Below are 17,906 nucleotides of genomic sequence, written 5' to 3'. Positions count from 1 at the left end.
AGCGTCATATTTCTAACATTTATATAAATTTTAATATATTCTGAACTATATAACTATAATGGAAAATAGCCTCCCCAAGTCACTGAAACACCAGCATTGGTATAAAAAATATTCAAATACTTTATTCATTGTTAAAATATGCGAATGTTATCAGTTGATAGGCGCATCCCTTGTCAAACAATAAAAATGCTTATGGCAACTATGGTAAATGAGTACGGAAGATAAAGGCTCGTAGCTGCATTTCCTGCTCATGCCTTCTTGGTGGGCACGGTCTTGCAAGGATCGCAGGGATCGAATGGCGACGAACAGGGAGCGGGCCAAATGGGCGGGCAAGGACAGCAGCAGTTGCAGGGATCCTTGCACCTGGGACTCTGGACGGGGAAGGAGGATACCACAGAGGACCCATTGCACACCAGTCTCAGGATCAGCACTATATTGCCGGTCTGCATCTTGCAGAGGTTGAAGAGCGGCAGCATCCGCTTGGTCAGCTCCGAGGTGGGACACCACTGCTCCCGCCGCTCCCTGTTCCTCTCGTAGCACACACAGTCACTGGCCTTCTTGCAGGGACCCCTCAGCTTGGGCATTCGCGACAAATGGTTCTCGACGTTATTCTCCCAGTTTATGTTCCGCGAATCGAACTCCTTCTTCACCCTGTCGAAGATCGGCTTCATCGGGAGCTCGGTCAGCCCGAGCAGGAACTTGCAGCTCTCCGTGCGCTTCTTGTAAACGTGAATGTGCATCACGTCCTCGTCCGTGATGGGCGAATCCAGCGTGAAGAGGGTGCACTTGCCGCACTTGGGCGAACAGGGGTTGACACAGCTTCCGTTCTCCCGATCGCGGATGTTCAGGAAAACCGAACGGAACGTGATCTCCGTGCAAGTGGGATACTCCTCCGGAGCGCAGAGGTTGGGACGAGTGATCAGCAGATCGTCCACCACTAACTCCAACATATACAGGAAGTTATCAGCGAGATTAGAGCGTTTCTCCGACTTGTCCATTCTTTTATAAAAGCTTAAGAACTAGAAATTTGACAAAATTACTACACCAAACAATTTTTTATGTGTGGAAAACGTTTTTAGAAATGTTCAGTGCCGAAAACCTAATTTTGGCGAAAAATAAATATGTTGAATTTTGAATTCAGATTTTGACGACGTGCCGAAAAGGAAAGACTGATGTTCGAAATGGATCTATGCGACTGAATGTAAAAGGCCTGCCTACGATTCAAAATATATAAAAAAAAGCTAAGAGCTCTGCATTCCTACTAAATATCAACCGCGCCATTCTTTATAGGATTAACACCCTCTGGGTAACCTGTACTCTTAACCTTTACTGGCCATCTTTTATGGTTGTCATAAACGCCATATACCCATATCATTGATTGCAGTTGACCTCCACAAGTACATAGAAAGACGACGGTCTGAGGTTTTCTAGCAATGCGTAAAATACTTTATTTAATGTCATTAAATGGTTCTACAAAAGTGATTGATCTACATTGCAGTTAATCGCAGTTAATAAGCGGCGCCTTCACAACTCCAGTTCTTCCCGATCGAAACCCCAATCATACCCCTTTCCAGCCGCCTGAAGCTCGCCTAAGTGTTCTGTGTTTATAATAACCAACAAGTTGCAGAAAGGAATGGACTGGGGGGCTTTACAACTAAACAAAAACAGAATAAAACAAAACATAAATTGAGAGGAAGTCGAATCGATTACAGAAATTGGTTTACAATTGTTCTTTCTTGGAGCAATGGGACAGTTTAGCTGCAGAGGTAGTTCCCAGTGACTGCTAGACGACACTAACGTCATGGGTCTCGAAAGGAGATGGGCGGAAAAAGCCGCGGCCACTGCACGAACTCGATGCCGTAGTGCAGGATGCCCGTGGCACTGACGGCGATCATTGCGCCCCAGAAAAGCATGAACAGCAGGTTCTCCGTGTTGAACTCGGCCGGATAGGTCATCGTGATCATGAACATAGCCACAGCCACAAGCAGCACCGAGGGGAAGGTGAAGAATCGCCAGCCATGCTTAGACTCCAGCGGCGATGGCACGGCACCGCCCTCGTTGTCGTTGACCAGATACTTGCCAAGGAAAAGATCGATGCTGTCTTGCCGTTGGCCATCGGCGAAGTTGTTCAGATAGTAGCGCATCAGCGAGTTCTTGCCGTCCTGCATGGCACCAGACTTGGTCCTCTTGCCCGTCCTGGTGAAGTCGGTCTTGAGCGCACACGTTCCGGAATATTGTAGCGACACCAGATCTGCGTTGTCCGCCCACACGCCCTTGAAAATGCTCTCGAAAATGTCGGAGGCATGCTCCACTTTCTGGCCCACATGAAGCACTCCCAGCTTTTGGAGCACTGCAGTGAGGGACCTGCGAGCCAGCATGCTCTGCACCACGTTCGTCCTATCCAGACAGTCGATACAATTCGTTCGGAAGACACCAGTCTGCGTGGACACCAATTTGCCGTCGTCGAAGACATGATAGACACCGAACTGATCCTGCTCGTGAGCCAGGCGATCGATGAGTATGTTCAGCCGGTCCCAGCGCATCTTACGGCACTCGCTGTGAAAGTCGAAAGACTCGTACCGCACTTGTGGATTTCCAATTTCTCGAACCAGACGGGCATAAGTCGCCTCGAGCTCACCCTCGGCACCTTTGTGATCCACTAGATTCACAGCCACATTGTTGCCATACAGCCTGATTTGTTCCTTGAAGTGGAGCGAGCAGGCGGCCAGATGATCCTTGCCCGGCACCAGAACAGGTCGAGGCTTATAGCGCAAATTGGGCAGCTGGTGCCAGTGGAAGGGCATGCTGCCTCGTGTCTGCACGAATCCAGTCAGCTGCCCGTTAAACTCCACTATTTGCTCGGTCTCTACGAAGTTCGCAACGTGGCCCTGCTCGTCGCTGCCTCGGCAGAAGAGCCGTGTGCCCGCCCGCTGCACGGAGCGCCTAGTGATGATGCTCCAGAAGAATGTCTGCCCGTTGATCTGCACCTGGTTGATAGACACAAAGCCCAGGACGAGTGGCAGCTGGAACTTCTGCATCTTATCACAGTTGAACTGCCGCAGCACAAAGCCATTCCAAACGAATCGCTGCTCAGCGCGTTGGAGCAACCCGGACACTTCAGGCCGCGATTGTGCCACCTCCCGCTGTCGCTGCAGCGAATTGGTGAGGTCGTAGCGGTAGGAGAAGTAAAAGAACTTGGTGTCCAGTGTCTGGCGTAGCAGTCGCAAGTAGGTTTCGTTCTCCTTGCGCTGGAAGGTATTCGGAATGTAGGGTATGATGTCATAGCCGGCTAATCTCCACACAACCGCGCCATTGAGCACGCCCACGAAGAGGCGGTGGGTGGCCACCAGAAGGTAGTCGCAGCTCAGTAGGTGAATGGTGCCCAGCACCCCACAAATCCTCCTGGTGGGCCGAAGGTTGGCCACATGACCTCCGCTCGCTGGCTGAACCCTGGTGACTTTGTCGTGGCGCCCGACTACCAGAACCTCAGCTCCTCCATTCGGCTCGATGATGAAGCTCTCCGGTGTGATGTACAGGTTCATGTCATCGTACACGGCGTTCTCCTCCCTGCTGTCCATGATTTCCGGGGGCGGTGGCTGGCCCACTTCGAAGGCTAAGGGTTAAAAATGGGATAAGGGTTAATAGCTATAGCCAGTGCTGCTTCCTCTTTCTCTGCTCACTTCCTGTAATCGGGGATTCACTGTCGCTATCGCCGCTGTCACACACGCACAGCACCAAAATCAGCCACACAATCAGCAGGTTACTCGTTCTTTATTGATTTAACACACAAATTGCCGTTCATCTGATTTTTGGGCCAAGTCTTTGCCACTACGTGTGTGATAGGGATGGACCAGTTGGCTAAATAGCCGAATAGCTATTAGCTGAAATGTTCGATACTTTCGAATGTTCACACCCACGTACTTGCATGTGGTACTCCACTCGCGCAGTTGCACCAATCTAACCAGGATGGCATTTTCTTTTAGGACGGCATAATTTGGGCCTCGAAAGCTAAATTTTGATAAATCACCGTTTCAAATCTATTTTAAAGGAACCCCGGCTACTGAGGTTAAAATTGTTGCTATTCTTGGAAATATACCAAAAGTAATACCAAGTATCGATACCACAAGTCGACGAACATTTTGGCGCGAATCCATCACTATATTCCCAAACCAAACAAAAACAGAAAAGATCAACAATGAGCCGACAAACAAAAATGTTCGGCGAGAAAGCCTTCGACCTGCTGAAGGAACTGGAGAGATCGTCGCAGACAATTCCCGCCTTCGACGATGATGGCGTACGGCAGGTGCTGGAGGAGATCAAGGCGATATTCGAGGAGAACGTGGCCCAGGCCTCCAGCTACAATGCTTCCGGGGATCGCAGTCTGTGGCCCCTGCTGAACTTCAGGCACGCAGCTCTCCAGAGGAACAAGAGGTGCCTGCTGGCCTACCTATACGAGCGGTGCAGGAGGATCAAGGCCCTCAGGTGGGAGTTTGGACCCATTATCCCCGGGGACATCAAGCAGGCACTCTGCGAACCGGAGGTCACCTTCTTCAACAACTACTCCAAGTCACTGGCTGCCTACATGTGCAGTGCGGGCTACAACCAGGGCCTGCCTATTGATCTAACCAACAATCTGCGCCCGCCCAAGTCCCTCTACATCGAGGTGCGCTGCATGGAGGACTATGGGAAGTTCGAGCTGGACGACGGCGAGGTGATCCACCTGAAGAAGAACAGCCAGCACTATCTGCCCCGAGCTCAGGTGGAGTCTCTCGTGAGGCAGGGCATTCTTCACCACATAGCCTAGTCAGGATTATTCGATAATAAGAGTTTACTATACATATTTAATGGTTTAATGTAGAACAAATAAAAGATACAAAATTATTTAATTCAAATAATTTGAACATTCTGTAGTTTTCCAATACTTGCTTAATAGCTTCTAGTATTTTTCGAAGTTGGTTTATTCAGCGCGCCGTGCTGCGGTCACATTATTTGCGCATTATTTTAAAATTGAACGGACAACTGAAGACGCTGCTTCTCGCTGTTCTCATTGGAAATAGTGCGAAAATTGGTTTTCGACGCCAGCCCTCTGTAAAAAGTAGTTACAGTTATCGGCATTCGGCTCGGTGGAAGGTAAAGAACAAGGATTTCCAGGAATCAAACACACACGCACGCATACTAGTGCAAACGCCAGGCGTCATTTTTTGGACTGTACGCGCTAAAACCACAATTAATTGTTTTAATTGATGAAAATGGACATATCTGGTGGGAATACGTCGCGCCAGCCGCAAAAGAAGTCCAACCAAAACATCCAGGTGTATGTGCGCGTCAGGTGAGTTTGCATATGTAACCAAATCCCATAGGAAGTTCTATATCCCTGTATCTTTTGTAGACCACTCAATTCGCGGGAACGTTGCATCCGCTCAGCCGAAGTCGTGGATGTGGTCGGACCGCGGGAAGTGGTCACCCGCCACACGCTGGACTCCAAGCTCACCAAGAAGTTCACCTTTGACCGCAGCTTTGGCCCCGAGTCCAAGCAGTGCGACGTCTACTCCGTCGTGGTGTCTCCGCTGATCGAAGAGGTCCTCAATGGCTACAACTGCACGGTGTTTGCTTATGGCCAGACGGGCACAGGGAAGACCCACACCATGGTGGGCAACGAGACTGCCGAACTGAAATCGTCCTGGGAAGACGTAAGTGCACAAAACAAACAAAACCATTTGCCATTCTTAGCCATATGGCTCAAGGCCATCGAAACCAGTTTTCCTTTTCTAAGAATCGCTAATCTAACCTTTTCCAATTTGTATTCCCGCTTAGGACTCCGACATTGGCATCATACCGCGAGCTCTGAGTCACCTTTTCGATGAGCTTCGCATGATGGAGGTGGAGTACACGATGCGCATTTCCTACTTGGAGCTGTACAACGAGGAGCTGTGCGATCTTCTGTCCACCGATGACACCACCAAGATACGCATTTTCGATGACAGCACCAAGAAGGGATCGGTGATCATCCAGGGCCTGGAGGAGATTCCAGTGCACAGCAAGGATGATGTCTACAAGCTGCTGGAGAAGGGAAAGGAGCGTCGCAAGACAGCCACTACGCTGATGAATGCCCAGTCCTCGCGATCGCACACTGTATTTTCTATAGTTGTGCACATCAGGGAGAATGGCATCGAAGGAGAGGACATGCTGAAAATAGGTAAACTGAATCTGGTGGATCTGGCGGGCAGTGAAAATGTTTCCAAGGCTGGGAATGAAAAGGGAATACGGGTGCGGGAAACAGTAAACATAAATCAGAGTCTCTTGACTCTCGGTAGAGTAATTACCGCTTTGGTCGATCGCGCTCCTCACGTTCCATATCGTGAATCAAAGCTGACTAGACTGCTGCAAGAATCTCTGGGTGGCAGGACCAAGACCTCCATCATAGCCACCATATCGCCGGGCCATAAGGACATCGAGGAGACCCTAAGCACTTTAGAGTACGCTCATCGCGCCAAGAACATTCAAAACAAGCCCGAAGTCAATCAGAAGCTGACTAAGAAGACGGTGCTCAAGGAATACACCGAAGAAATCGACAAGCTTAAAAGAGATCTTATGGCGGCCAGGGACAAGAATGGCATCTATTTGGCCGAGGAAACCTACGGTGAGATAACTTTAAAGTTAGAATCCCAGAACCGCGAGCTTAACGAGAAGATGCTGCTGCTCAAGGCTTTGAAGGACGAACTCCAGAACAAGGAGAAGATCTTCAGCGAGGTAAGCATGAGTCTTGTGGAGAAAACGCAGGAGCTGAAGAAGACCGAGGAGAATCTACTGAACACGAAGGGTACTTTGCTCCTGACCAAGAAAGTCCTGACCAAGACCAAGCGACGCTACAAGGAAAAAAAAGAGTTGGTGGCCTCGCATATGAAAACGGAGCAGGTTTTGACCACACAGGCTCAGGAAATCCTAGCCGCTGCTGATCTGGCCACTGATGATACTCATCAGCTGCACGGAACCATCGAAAGAAGGCGTGAGTTGGATGAGAAGATTCGCCGATCTTGCGATCAGTTCAAAGATCGTATGCAAGACAATTTGGAAATGATAGGTGGCAGCCTGAACTTGTATCAGGATCAGCAGGCAGCCCTCAAGGAGCAGCTAAGCCAGGAAATGGGTAAGCATACAGAAATTAATTTGTATATTATTGTACATAAGTAAAATATTATAAATCTCCAGAAAACTCGAGCAATGTGAGCCAACGCCTTGCTACAAATTCGAGCAAAAGCATCGAAATGCTTAAGGAAGTGTGTGCCCAATCGTTACAGGATCAGACCAACCTCCATAACAAGTTAATAGCGGAAGTCACGAAGATCAGTGATCAACACTCTCAGGCATTTGTCGCCAAGCTGATGCAGCAGATGCAGCAGCAACAGCTTTTGATGAGCAAAGAAATTCAGACTAACCTGCAGGAGATCGAGGAAAACAACCAGCGGCACAAAGCCATGCTGGACTCTATGCAGGAAAAGTTCGCCCACATAATTGACAGCAGCTTACAGTCTGTGGAAGAACATGCAAAGCAAATGTACAAGAAGTTGGAGCAGCTCGGGGCAATGAGTTTGCCAGATGCGGAGGAACTGCAGAATCTTCAAGAGGAGTTGGCGAATGAACGAGCTCTGGCCCAGCAGGAGGATGCTCTTCTTGAGTCCATGATGATGCAGATGGAACAGATCAAAAACTTGCGGGCCAAAAATAGCATAAGCATGTCCATACACCTTAATAAGATGGAGGAGAGTCGACTGACGAGAAATCATCGCATCGATGATATTAAGTCTGGTATCCAAGACTACCAAAAGTTGGGCAATGAGGCTTCTCAATCCGCACAAGCGGAGCTCACCAGCCAAATGGAGGCGGGAATGCTTTGTCTGGACCAAGGCGTTGCCAACTGTTCGATGCTCCAGGTGCACATGAAGAATCTCAACCAGAAATACGAAAAGGAAACAAATGAGAATGTTGGTTCCGTCCGAGGGCACCACCATCAGGTGGAATTTATTTGCCAAGAGAGCAAGCAGCAGCTCGAGGCGGTGCATGAGAAAACCGCAGTTAAGTTGCAGCAGATGGTGGATGCGAGGCAGCAGCTAATCACCGAGGACAGACAGCGATTCATAGGCCATGCCACCGTAGCCACCGATCTTGTCCAAGAGTCGAACCGCCAGTTCTCGGAGCACTTTGAACTGCAACAGCAGCAGCTGCGGATTTGCGAGCAAGAGCTTGTACGCTTCCAACAGTCGGAGTTGAAAACGTACGCCCCAACCGGGACCACGCCCTCCAAAAGGGATTTCGTCTATCCACGCACCCTGGTGGCCACGTCGCCGCATCAGGAAATTGTGAGGCGCTATCGCCAAGAGCAGGACTGGTCAGATCTGGACACCACAGCCACTATAGATGAGGTAACTAAAATCCTTCAACCTTGTATGTTGAAAAGCACCAACTTTTATGTTTCCAATCCGTAGGGCAGCGAGGGTGAGCATGACGACTCCATGCATTCCGTCCAGGAGCTGTCCGAAACTGAAACCATAATGAACTCCACGCCCATTGAGCCCGTGGATGGTGTCACTGTGAAGCGTGGGTGCGGCACCACCCGCAACTCCAATTCGAACGCCCTGAAGCCACCCGTAGTTACTGGTGGAAAACGCAGCAGCTCGTTGTCACGTTCCCTGACACCCAGGAAAACGTCACCTCGAGGTTCCCCCGCCTTTGCCAGGGTAAGTCAAGTGCAAGTCCGCTAATGACTTAACAAATAAAGGGTGGGGATAAGTTATCATTACATTTATTCTCAATACTTTTAGCACAACAAAGAAAACGTAGCCTGATTGCATTCGATGACAATAGTACTCTACCCCACCCAGTAACCCGTGTTTGTTAGTGGATTTCGGATCGCTGTGTTTGTTTGGCTCTTCTGGATATTAATTTTATCTGTATATCAATCTTTGGAATTTCGTACATTTATTATTTAAATAAACTCAGTATGCTATGTAAAGTTAAGGAAACCTTTAGTTCAAGATAAGATATATCAGAAGATTATCTTAAACTTCGATACTTTTCTTGGCGAAGAAGTAAATTCGGTTTTTTTTTTGATGATGTCATGCCTTCAAAGGAATCGCTTATAATTGATATAATCTTAATTTGTTTAAGTTTTGTTCATAAAACATTTAAACATGTAAAATAGCCATTTTTCAAAGTGGGTTCCTTATAATTAGATCTTTCTTTCTAAAATGTTAAGGAAATACCAGATGTCAATAACTATTAAACTATATAGATATTACTAATCCTCATCATGCTCGTCGTCATCATCCTTAAGAATGCCCAAACGGCGGGCTACCTCCTTTACATTGGCAATGAACTCCTCCTGGACCAAGTTGAAACTCATGGCCAACAAGGCAATGCCGAATAGAAGGTACAGCGAGCAATAGGCGATGGACTGCTCCGACTCGTCCTTGACTCCTTTCGCGGGTACAAAGTCACCAAATCCTGTAATGGAAAAGCAGATGAAAAGAGTGCGTATGGAATTGGGATAAATACACACCAATTGTGGTCAGTGTGATGAAGCAAAAGTAAGCGGAGTCCAAGAAGGACCACTCCTCCCAGTACGCAAAAAGGGCAGCACCGCCAAGGATGTAGCTCACTACCAAGAAGACGCATAACCAAATGGGGACAGGTCGATCCTTGGGCAGCAGATCTCCATAGTCACCATACTCATCCCCGTACATGGAATCATCGTCGTCGTAATCGTAGCTGGGACGCCGACGGATTTGCCGTTGGACCGGAAATCCCATTGGTGACATGATTCTCGGGGAAGGGGGCAAACGCTCAGCCCGCTCTCTTCGGCGATTTCTTTTTGGTTCTCGACTCCTTGAGTGGTGGCGCTCAGGCGGATAATCCTCGTAGTTATTGTCTCCGTAAAGGGATCCCTCATCGAAGCTCTCTTCTACATAGTCCTCGTAGCGACCTTGGGAGTGGCCACGCCTATCGCGTCGATGGTCCCGTCCCGGCGGTGGAGCATCATAGTCGGGAAGTTCGAGATGGTTGCCATAGCGAGAGGATTGCCTGCCCAGACTTCCTGCTCGTCTATCATGCTGTTGGCGATAGGAGCTCTGCGGTGGCGGCTGTGGAGATCGCTCCCGTTCTCTGTCCTTCTGGCGCTGTCTTTGGTGAGCAGATCTGGGCATGGATTGACTCCTTGGAGCTGCTTGTCTTCTGTTGCCCCCGAAGTCATCTAGAGCATACCTATTTGGTATAATGGGTGTTTTCCTCACCACGTCCTCGTCGACGTCTTCGTAATGTGATGAAACGTGCCTGGGATCCACGGACTTGGCCCTGCTTCTCCCAGGAGCCGAATGAAGACGATGCAGTTCTCTGGAAGCTTTCGAAGATTCCTGATTGTGTGGCGACCGAACCGATCGCACACTGGCAGCTCTTTTGGCTGGAGGTTGCATGTCACTGAAGTCCTCAATTGATCCAGCATCCAAGTGGGATCGGGAGTAGCGCTCCCTTTCTACCGTGTGCCTGTCCCTCATCCGATCCCGCTGTCTCTGCCGGCTACTGTATCGGTTAGATCTGTTTAGGGTCTGAGTCTCGTACCCATCTCCGTAAATGGTGTGCCGCTGGCGAGGATCGTGATGCGAATGCTGCGGCTGCGGCTGACGACGATTGCGTCCGCCTCCACTGCTCCGATGTCCGAACTCCCGGTCATCGTAGCCCCGGCCCATGGTGCGCAGGTCGGGATCTGAATAGGCATGACCCATGGAAGGACCCAGGCCCGAGTCATTCCCAGACCGTTGGGTCATCTTCATGGAGCGCCGGAACGAGGGTGGCGGCTGGGAACGGGCGTGGCGCTGAGAGCGCATCGATCTCTGCCGGGATCGGGCATTCCTCGGACGTTTCGCCGTGCGGGTGCACACATAGCAGCATATTCTCCAGTACAGAAACCTTTATTGGAATTTATGTATGAAAACATACGCATTTAGTTCTCAGCTCATCGATGTCAACTCACCGGAATGATGTGGCCATGACATCGCCAATGTTGGACAGGCAGATGAGCATCAGCGGAATGCCCACAATGGCGTAGAAAATCGTTGTCACCTTGCCCCAATCCGTGCGCGGCGATATGTGGCCATAGCCTGTCCAGAGAATGACAAGGAACCCAAAATTACTCTTTCGCAGAAAGGTAAGTTTGGTTTTGAGCTTCACCTTCAACCTCGTGACCGCAAAGTTCTTGAAATGCTAATGAGTCTAAGACCCTCTAAGGCCCAATCCCCAATCCATCTGTACTTCTTTTTGTTCATGCCAAGCCCATTATCGCTTGGAAATAGCAAACATGGCATTTCAAGTCTGCCGCTTTTGGCCTTTACGGAAGTGTGCAAATTCGTAGATAGCATTCTGCCCCTCTTCGCGGAGTTCTATCTGATGGGCGTTCGGTCACTAAACCCATTTGTGTGCTAGCCGTAAATCCATATCGGGGAAAAGTGCAGACGAAAAGCGCAAAACTAAGCTCCCATCATCAAGAGCCAGAGCTAATAAACTGCTTTATACAAAATACTTCCACTCGAAAGCCGAAAAGTTGAATGCTCTTAGAGGGTAAAAGTGGGAAAGGTTTCAATCTACTTTCAAAGTAGGAGAGATTATAAGGTTCTTGTGGCTTGCTTAAGACCTGCCATTGAAATCCTTCCATGCACCACTTCCCTTTATGACTAGTCACCAATCACCAACACCCACTGTGTTAGGGTATACTAATAATGAGAAATTCCCATCGTTAAAATCTAAAAATTTGAAAGATAATCACGATCGGTCAGTGGCGTTTGACCTTGCTGTTGTTTTGACCACAAACAATTGGATGGCAGCAATCCACTTTTGGTTTCATTTGACACGCTCCACACACCCTCGCTCCCTTTGAAAGCCATCACCACCCGAATGAACCCATTTTTAGAGGTCATCCACGTGCTGGCTGCTCACCTGACTGTGTCCGTGCTGAATCTTTGACTTGTGGCTCCCGCCCTGCAAAGGGAGCATGTGTTTCCCCACTCATGGTAATTCCCAGGAATAAGCTTTTGGGTCGATCGGTGGTCAATTACCGTGATTTATGCGATTTCAACGTGATCGCTGAGTGGACAAAACCAATTGTCCGACTCATCCGCTTGCCTCATTGGTTCCTGGGCGGATCGCGGCCTGGTCGCGCTTCATGTGAATCAACGTGGGCCAATACGTGGGCCCCCGATCTCTGAAGATTTCTGTCTGGCACGATCGTTGATTCATTGGTCGGGCAGTCGCCGAGTCCGAATCCCCACCTGCGGCTGCCCTCGTCGCTTGACTGGGTTTGTGCGTCGTCATCGCCGCTGATGTCGCTGGCGCTTGTATTTGTTTTTCGGTTCTCGGGTGCGGTTATATAAGTAGTGTGTGCCGGTCGCATTTCTGAACTATTCTGTTGCGGGAGCTTGCCGCGATCAAGCGCAAAAAACGGGTCAGTGTGTGATCGAACAAAGCGTGCCAATCATGCCAAGCTATTGCCTCATCATCGCCCTATGCCTTCTTGGCTCAGTGGCGGCCAAGTCTTCGGATGGAGATCGAGATCAGTGGGTCTGGAGGTCCTACAATCGCAGGGAGCGCTCTTTTCGGGACATCAATCGCAGTTCCCCCATAAGGAATTCGTACGACGAAAAGCTGAGGCGGGAGCCCACGACTCGAAGACCTTTTCCCGGCGAACCGGAGAATGATGAGATAGAGGACTATGCCGATGTGGAGCCCACCAGGTCATCGGACACCCCCAATGTAGGCACCCGTCAGTTTAATCCATACGGTGGTCAGACCAATGCCGGTCAGTTCGGAGGACTTGGAGGCTATAACGGAAACCCCGGAGTGCTAGTCGGACCTGGCGGACCCACCGGAATCATAGGAAGACCGCCACTGTACCCCACTCCCTATCAGCCAGGCTATGGCGGATTCTCTGGAGCTCAAAACGGCATTGGTGGATATCCAGGCGGATACGCAGGAGTAGGACAGGGACTTCCCGGAGCTGGATTCCCCGGGGCCAGCGTGGGTGGTGGCTTTAATAACTTCCCTAGTAATGGACTAGGCCTCAACCAATTTCCTGGCAATGGGCAATACCCTTACGGCTCCTATCCAGGTGGCGACTTCGGTGGAAACCAGTTCGCAGGCGCAGGTGCCCAGTTCCCAGGATTGGGACAGTACCCTGCAAACCAACAGTTCGGAGGACCTCAGTACACCGAGGGCTATGGTCTGGCAGGGGGACTGGGCTTAGGTCAACTGGGAGTAGGAAACGGTGGACTGGGATACGGCGGAAGTTTTCCACCTCTAGGAGGCTTCGGCTACGACGAGAAATCGCCAGCTGTGGCCGAGGGTAAGAGTGCTAAGAGTGTGGCAGCGTCACAAGGTAAAGTGAATGATAAGCTCAGTAAGAAGGTCTAGAGCTTCGAGTTTTTGAAGTGGAAGATGTCATGTTAAAGATATGGAACTGAAGCTGTTACTTTCCCACTCAACATTCCTTTTTCCCTTAGGCTGAGTTTTAAGTAGTCACCTTAGTGTAGGCATAGTTTACGTTTAGTCTAAGCAAATAAATTCCCTTGTTTACTGACATATGACTTTGAAGAACTCAATCCTTAAGAGTACAAAACATACTCACCTATGGTCGTTATCACAATAATGGAGTAGAAGAGGGATCCGGCAAAGGTCCACTGGGACTTGCGCAGATCCTCGTCGCCATCCCAGCCGTCGGCCTTGATGGCCGTGAGGATTTGCTTTTCAAAGTTGGCCAGGTGCTTGCTGACATTGGCCATCCAATCGCTTTCCCTTAGGACCACTGCGTCGTCGGACAGTAGCCAGATATTCTCCGTGAGATTAATGCGAAGATTCTGTATGTCCCGCTTCACCTGCATGGGGATTTTGGATTTTTAGCATTCGGGGCTTCCCAGCAAAATCACCCACTCACCTCCAGCTCGTGGGGTCGTTCGAGGTGTTGGAAGAGGTAGGCACCGCCCACGCAATAGGAAACCACGAGGAGCACGAGCAGCACATGGGACACAATGCAGGTGAGCACCTTCCACGAGAAGCAGATGGCGGCCACACAGCGTCCGCGTTGCGGCTTCGCTGGCTCCAACATGTGCGCCGGCAGAGATTGGGCCCGCCTACCCGACATGGTCACCCTCCTCTGGCCTCCTCCTTCCTTTGGCTAATTTGCCGCTCGGCTGGCTGTGAATTATGAAAGGCAAAATAAACTAAATAAAGGATGGGACGGAAATGTTTGGAAGTCGGCCTGGCAAATACCCTTAGAAATTGTGAATTGTTGTCGAGAGGCAAAAGCTTTTGAGACTGCTGCTCCTAAGTTATATAGTAATCCTAAAGGTGAATGCCATAATGTTGAAAATTATGCCTTCAAATAAACACGCCTTCTATCGCTTTCGATTTGGAAATCGATGGTAATCTCCAAAGGAGCAATTACCGAGAAGCCAAAAGGTAAACCAGACAAAGCTCCACGGCACACATGTTTATTTGTCCAAATATTTATTTATTTGGGTTGCTGGGGCAAGGCCGAAGAGCCAAGGGGATCAGGTGCGGAAGCCGCCGAAAGACTCGACTCCATGAGACTATTTTGGGTGCCGCCGACCGGCGGGGCATTCATCTCATCGTCAAATCTCGTGCCACGCCTGTCGAGAACTCTGCTGGTTCCTCTTGCTTATAGACGCGGACTACATAACATGTCCGAGCAATTATGAACTTCGATTTCATGTTGGCAATTAGCGCTGGTGAATTATGGGCCCATCGGGATTGGGCATTGGACTGCTGTTGATGATGATTACCGATCGCTGATCGCCTTCTGATTCGCACTGAGGAAAACTTTTCAGTTTTCCACTTTAAGTTCCATGCTGTATATTTGCCCGCACTCTCCCGTCTTCCGTCCAACAATCCGTTTCCGATTCTAATTCCGATGGGATCCGTACAGAGAAAAGAAGCACCGATCCGTACGAGCCACAAATTCTTACTGCGGATCGCAGCTACAGATGGACTCTCCACGGATCGCTCGGGAAATTGGGTTTATTTTTGGTCTAACGCGAAGTTCTCTTGTCTTCCGTAGATATATAGTTTTGGAAAACTTTTATTTTCGGCTTTTCTCTGGTCGTCGTTTGTTTTGCATTGTTTGGCTCTCTCAGTCGTCCCACTTTGTGTTTTGATTACGGTGTCTCTCTGTTTGAAGGAATCAATTAATCTGCTATCTGATAAGCCATGCGTGCACTTAATCTACAATTTTAAAATTAGAATCGACAACTCGTTAGCGTGTAAAGGAATATGCAATTAACTATCTTTATTACAGGCTGTGCTAAGCTTTTGGCTTGTTTTTATGCTCTTATCGCTATGCTTATCACAAATCGACTCGTGTACAACCTTTACCTTTGTTACCTAAGATAAGAGCTGCAGCTAAGGCTATATTTAGCAATTTAGTAGGGGGGGTGGACACTTCAGTCCACATTCAATTGCCGGAAGGATCCCTGCAGACCAAAAAGACTCTCGAAGTCGACGGGCTGACCCACTCGGAGGCTTTCATCGGTTCCGTAGTTCTTCTCCTCCTCCCAGTAATTCCGGTAGGCCTGAATACGCTGCTCCCAGTGCTGCAGCAGCTCCGGAATCGATCCGTTCTCCCCTCCGTATTCAACTGGCAAATACTGTTTGGGAATCTGGTTGTAGAGTGCCTCCCATTTGCTTCCATGAACGTAGAGCTGGCGGTGTAAGAACTCTTCGATTACCTTTCAACTTTGCTTGGGGCAGCTGGGGTTACTTACGCGTCCTTGCTGCTTCTTAGACATCATGGGCTTGATCATATTGAAGATGGTGTCAAATCCGTTGGGCGTATTAATGAAATGGATTCCCTGCGGCCGCAGGGGCAGGGCCTCCTCCTGAAAAACAGTCATCTTCTTGGCGAAAGACGGTGACATCTGCAGGAAGTGCCCGGTGGTGACATTGGACATGTCCAGAATGGATATCAACCCATTCACAATGGCCACATCGTCCTCGTCGAGCATAATCTGCTGCATGAGACCAGCAGCTCGATTCACCTCCTGGAAGGTGTATTTGCTGGGATCGTAGCAGGCCAAGCGAAGCAGAGCCAATCGCGGGCCATTATCGTTTAGAGGACGTGGCAGAATAACTATGGTGCTGGGGAAAGATTAAAGCAGTGGGTTAGACAATACATTTTTGAAATTCTTGCATCTACCCAGCTCACCCCAATCTGAATATCTCCAGTGCTTTGTCCACATCGACATTATGACCCAAATAAAACTCTGGGTACTTGGTGCGTAGTGTGTAGAACCTGTCGATCTTGGCCTTGGTCCTCTCCAAACTGAACTTGCAGCCGCGCAGGAAGTTCACCAGGAACTGGTCATCTGTGCGGGCTTTCAAGTGCGGTTGCTGCTTGATCCAATCCCTCAGAGCGGCGATGTCGTCATCCAACTTACTGGGCACCTCGTTCAGCTTCTCAACCGCAGTCTTCTGGAGCTCGGGACTCAGTGGTCGGATGGCCGGCATCTTGTTGGTCTCTTCTTGGCGGTCGATGAACGAATGTTGATTTTACACCCAGTTAGTTTTGCAATTCAGGCTGAAATCGATAAGGTATCGACTGTTAGCTGATAGCCACCCATTGAAGTAGTCGCCAAGAAGAGTGAGTAGCAGAGCTTATCGAAAACATTTATTTTAGGTTTATGGCCCAGGTAAGTTAGTGTACAGGTATTTTAACCGATTCAGTCGATGACCAACTGGCGGAAAGAGCCATCCAGGCCAAAGTGACTCTCGTCTGGGTTCAGCACTGAGGCTTCCTCGCGCAACTTGTCATTGGTTCCGAAATGCTGGCAATTCTCGAAGTAGCTGCGATAGCTGGAGAGCTTTGCCTCCATCTGGGTGGTGATATCCTTCATGGTGCCCTTTGAACCTCCGTACTCCTCAGGAAGATAGTGCTTGGGAACTCGCTCGAAAATGGCTTCCGGATCGGAGCTAACGGAAACCTAAAAGAAAGGAAGTTGTGAAGATATTCTTATTCCTAGAACTGCAGTGTCCTACCCTCTCCTTGATTTTTCCCGGAAACCATCCAAGCAGTGATTTGAACCCCGTCTCGAATGCCTTGGGCACATTGATGAAATGGATTCCCTTCTGGCGCGTTGGCATGGCCTCGTCCGCATAGGCCGAGAACTTGCTGAGAAGTTGGGGTTGGAGGGCAAACAGATTTGCACCTGTCACTCCACTCATGTCCATGATCTCCAAGTAGCCGCTGACGGAGGCATGGTCATCCTCCAGCATCATGATCTCACCGAACATGGAGCCCACACGTATGATGTCCTGGAACTTGAATTTGTTGATGTCGTAGGAGCCAGCTCGAATAATAGTCACGGCTGGTCCAGTATCCTCCTTATCGAGCGGAATGCGCAAGATCACTCTGCAGGGATAGCCATAGAAATATTTTGAGTTTAGGGACAGCAAAGTGGATTTACATACCCCAGTCGAATAATCTCCAACACCTGGGCATTGTCAACCAATCGCTGATCGTTGAAAACCTCCGGGATGACCGCTTGCAGGCTATAGAATCGATCAATCTTCTGCTTGGCCTTCTCCAGACTAAACTTCGATCCCCTTAGAAAACTGAGCAGGAACTGATCCTCGAGACAGGCGCAGAGATGGGGCTGCTTCTGTAGCCATTCCTTCACAGCAGCGATGTCCGATTCCACTCGACTTGGCACCTCGTTCAGTTCCTCGATGGCCACTTTTTGCAGACCCGGCGGCAGAGGCCTTATGGAATGAGGAGAACTTCCACTCATTTTGGCAGCGCTATCAGTTGCAGACTAACCAAATGCACTTCCAACTGGTCAACACTCCAAATATTT

At 49.4% G+C, this 17,906-nt stretch overlaps 8 protein-coding genes across 12 annotated transcripts; 3 read left to right on the top strand and 5 right to left on the bottom strand.

Moving 5' to 3' along the window:
* Positions 1–96: 96 nt before the first annotated feature.
* LOC117140150 lies at positions 97–1,191 on the bottom strand. Its single transcript, XM_033302921.1, has one exon. It carries the CDS (start codon positions 996–998, stop codon positions 249–251), a length of 750 nt encoding a protein of 249 aa, XP_033158812.1. The 5' UTR covers positions 999–1,191; the 3' UTR covers positions 97–248.
* Positions 1,192–1,418: 227 nt separating this feature from the next.
* LOC117140149 (phosphatidylinositide phosphatase SAC1) lies at positions 1,419–4,027 on the bottom strand. 3 transcript variants are annotated; one of them, XR_004459404.1, is made up of 3 exons: positions 3,922–4,027; positions 1,725–3,613; positions 1,419–1,654 (listed from the first exon to the last, which is right to left on the bottom strand). XR_004459404.1 is itself a non-coding variant. In XM_033302918.1 (2 exons), exons 1-2 carry the CDS (start codon positions 3,971–3,973, stop codon positions 1,800–1,802), a joined length of 1,866 nt encoding a protein of 621 aa, XP_033158809.1. In that variant the 5' UTR covers positions 3,974–4,027; the 3' UTR covers positions 1,419–1,799. The 3 variants fall into 3 exon arrangements, 2 of the variants coding, with proteins under 2 accessions (XP_033158809.1, XP_033158810.1); XM_033302918.1 differs by having other exon boundaries at positions 1,419–3,613; XM_033302919.1 differs by lacking the exon at positions 3,922–4,027 and adding an exon at positions 3,681–3,872 and having other exon boundaries at positions 1,419–3,613.
* Positions 4,028–4,123: 96 nt separating this feature from the next.
* On the top strand, positions 4,124–4,886 carry LOC117140151 (DNA replication complex GINS protein PSF1-like). Its single transcript, XM_033302922.1, has one exon. The coding sequence runs from the start codon at positions 4,196–4,198 to the stop codon at positions 4,802–4,804; it is 609 nt and encodes a 202-aa protein (XP_033158813.1). The 5' UTR covers positions 4,124–4,195; the 3' UTR covers positions 4,805–4,886.
* Positions 4,887–4,986: 100 nt separating this feature from the next.
* LOC117139716 (kinesin-like protein Klp61F) lies at positions 4,987–9,010 on the top strand. Its single transcript, XM_033302231.1, has 6 exons — positions 4,987–5,329; positions 5,390–5,690; positions 5,815–7,147; positions 7,210–8,420; positions 8,484–8,735; positions 8,820–9,010. The coding sequence occupies exons 1-6, from the start codon at positions 5,244–5,246 to the stop codon at positions 8,841–8,843; spliced, it is 3,207 nt and encodes a 1,068-aa protein (XP_033158122.1). The 5' UTR covers positions 4,987–5,243; the 3' UTR covers positions 8,844–9,010.
* LOC117139717 lies at positions 8,785–15,003 on the bottom strand. Of its 3 annotated transcripts, none has more exons than XM_033302232.1 (6): positions 14,841–15,003; positions 13,973–14,232; positions 13,667–13,913; positions 11,024–11,150; positions 9,557–10,959; positions 8,785–9,501 (listed from the first exon to the last, which is right to left on the bottom strand). In XM_033302232.1, the coding sequence occupies exons 2-6, from the start codon at positions 14,177–14,179 to the stop codon at positions 9,296–9,298; spliced, it is 2,190 nt and encodes a 729-aa protein (XP_033158123.1). In that variant the 5' UTR covers positions 14,180–14,232; positions 14,841–15,003; the 3' UTR covers positions 8,785–9,295. The 3 variants fall into 3 exon arrangements, with proteins under 3 accessions (XP_033158123.1, XP_033158126.1, XP_033158124.1); XM_033302235.1 differs by lacking the exon at positions 14,841–15,003 and adding an exon at positions 14,308–14,808; XM_033302233.1 differs by lacking the exon at positions 14,841–15,003 and having other exon boundaries at positions 13,973–14,288.
* Positions 12,457–13,620, top strand: LOC117139718 (keratin, type I cytoskeletal 10). The gene has a single exon (XM_033302236.1). The coding sequence runs from the start codon at positions 12,520–12,522 to the stop codon at positions 13,450–13,452; it is 933 nt and encodes a 310-aa protein (XP_033158127.1). The 5' UTR covers positions 12,457–12,519; the 3' UTR covers positions 13,453–13,620.
* A 315-nt stretch (positions 15,004–15,318) lies between the features above and the next one.
* Positions 15,319–16,587, bottom strand: LOC117140429 (alpha-tocopherol transfer protein). Its single transcript, XM_033303345.1, has 3 exons — positions 16,259–16,587; positions 15,819–16,191; positions 15,319–15,755 (listed from the first exon to the last, which is right to left on the bottom strand). The coding sequence occupies exons 1-3, from the start codon at positions 16,558–16,560 to the stop codon at positions 15,498–15,500; spliced, it is 933 nt and encodes a 310-aa protein (XP_033159236.1). The 5' UTR covers positions 16,561–16,587; the 3' UTR covers positions 15,319–15,497.
* Positions 16,588–16,772: 185 nt separating this feature from the next.
* Positions 16,773–17,840, bottom strand: LOC117140999 (alpha-tocopherol transfer protein). Its single transcript, XM_033304250.1, has 3 exons — positions 17,521–17,840; positions 17,089–17,461; positions 16,773–17,033 (listed from the first exon to the last, which is right to left on the bottom strand). The coding sequence occupies exons 1-3, from the start codon at positions 17,838–17,840 to the stop codon at positions 16,773–16,775; spliced, it is 954 nt and encodes a 317-aa protein (XP_033160141.1).
* Positions 17,841–17,906: the final 66 nt, after the last annotated feature.

The sequence above is a fragment of the Drosophila mauritiana genome, chromosome 3L (genome assembly GCF_004382145.1).
Source record: "Drosophila mauritiana strain mau12 chromosome 3L, ASM438214v1, whole genome shotgun sequence".
Taxonomy (NCBI): Eukaryota; Metazoa; Arthropoda; class Insecta; order Diptera; family Drosophilidae; genus Drosophila; species Drosophila mauritiana.
Note: the sequence above shows the minus strand (reverse complement) of the source record. Positions and strands in the feature narration are given on the sequence as shown.

Bases quoted from the DNA above. Each gene is read 5' to 3' on its own strand.
- LOC117139716 (XM_033302231.1), top strand. From the start codon at position 5,244: ATGAAAATGGACATATCTGGTGGGAATACGTCGCGCCAGCCGCAAAAG. The intron at 5,691-5,814 runs GTAAGTGCACAA...ATTCCCGCTTAG, and splicing joins TGAAATCGTCCTGGGAAGAC to GACTCCGACATTGGCATCAT. The intron at 7,148-7,209 runs GTAAGCATACAG...ATAAATCTCCAG, and splicing joins GCAGCTAAGCCAGGAAATGG to AAAACTCGAGCAATGTGAGC.
- LOC117140999 (XM_033304250.1), bottom strand. From the start codon at position 17,840: ATGAGTGGAAGTTCTCCTCATTCCATAAGGCCTCTGCCGCCGGGTCTG. The intron at 17,462-17,520 runs GTATGTAAATCC...CTATCCCTGCAG, and splicing joins TTGGAGATTATTCGACTGGG to AGTGATCTTGCGCATTCCGC. The intron at 17,034-17,088 runs GTAGGACACTGC...CCTTTCTTTTAG, and splicing joins CGGGAAAAATCAAGGAGAGG to GTTTCCGTTAGCTCCGATCC.
- LOC117139717 (XM_033302232.1), bottom strand. From the start codon at position 14,179: ATGTCGGGTAGGCGGGCCCAATCTCTGCCGGCGCACATGTTGGAGCCA. The intron at 13,914-13,972 runs GTGAGTGGGTGA...ATCCCCATGCAG, and splicing joins AACGACCCCACGAGCTGGAG to GTGAAGCGGGACATACAGAA. The intron at 11,151-13,666 runs GTGAGTATGTTT...TTCTCTGGACAG, and splicing joins TATTGTGATAACGACCATAG to GCTATGGCCACATATCGCCG.
- LOC117140150 (XM_033302921.1), bottom strand. From the start codon at position 998: ATGGACAAGTCGGAGAAACGCTCTAATCTCGCTGATAACTTCCTGTAT.
- LOC117139718 (XM_033302236.1), top strand. From the start codon at position 12,520: ATGCCAAGCTATTGCCTCATCATCGCCCTATGCCTTCTTGGCTCAGTG.
- LOC117140149 (XM_033302918.1), bottom strand. From the start codon at position 3,973: ATGCCATCCTGGTTAGATTGGTGCAACTGCGCGAGTGGAGTACCACAT. The intron at 3,614-3,921 runs GTACGTGGGTGT...TTTAACCCTTAG, and splicing joins GAGTGGAGTACCACATGCAA to CCTTCGAAGTGGGCCAGCCA.
- LOC117140429 (XM_033303345.1), bottom strand. From the start codon at position 16,560: ATGCCGGCCATCCGACCACTGAGTCCCGAGCTCCAGAAGACTGCGGTT. The intron at 16,192-16,258 runs GTGAGCTGGGTA...ATCTTTCCCCAG, and splicing joins CTGGAGATATTCAGATTGGG to CACCATAGTTATTCTGCCAC. The intron at 15,756-15,818 runs GTAAGTAACCCC...TTACACCGCCAG, and splicing joins CTAAGAAGCAGCAAGGACGC to CTCTACGTTCATGGAAGCAA.
- LOC117140151 (XM_033302922.1), top strand. From the start codon at position 4,196: ATGAGCCGACAAACAAAAATGTTCGGCGAGAAAGCCTTCGACCTGCTG.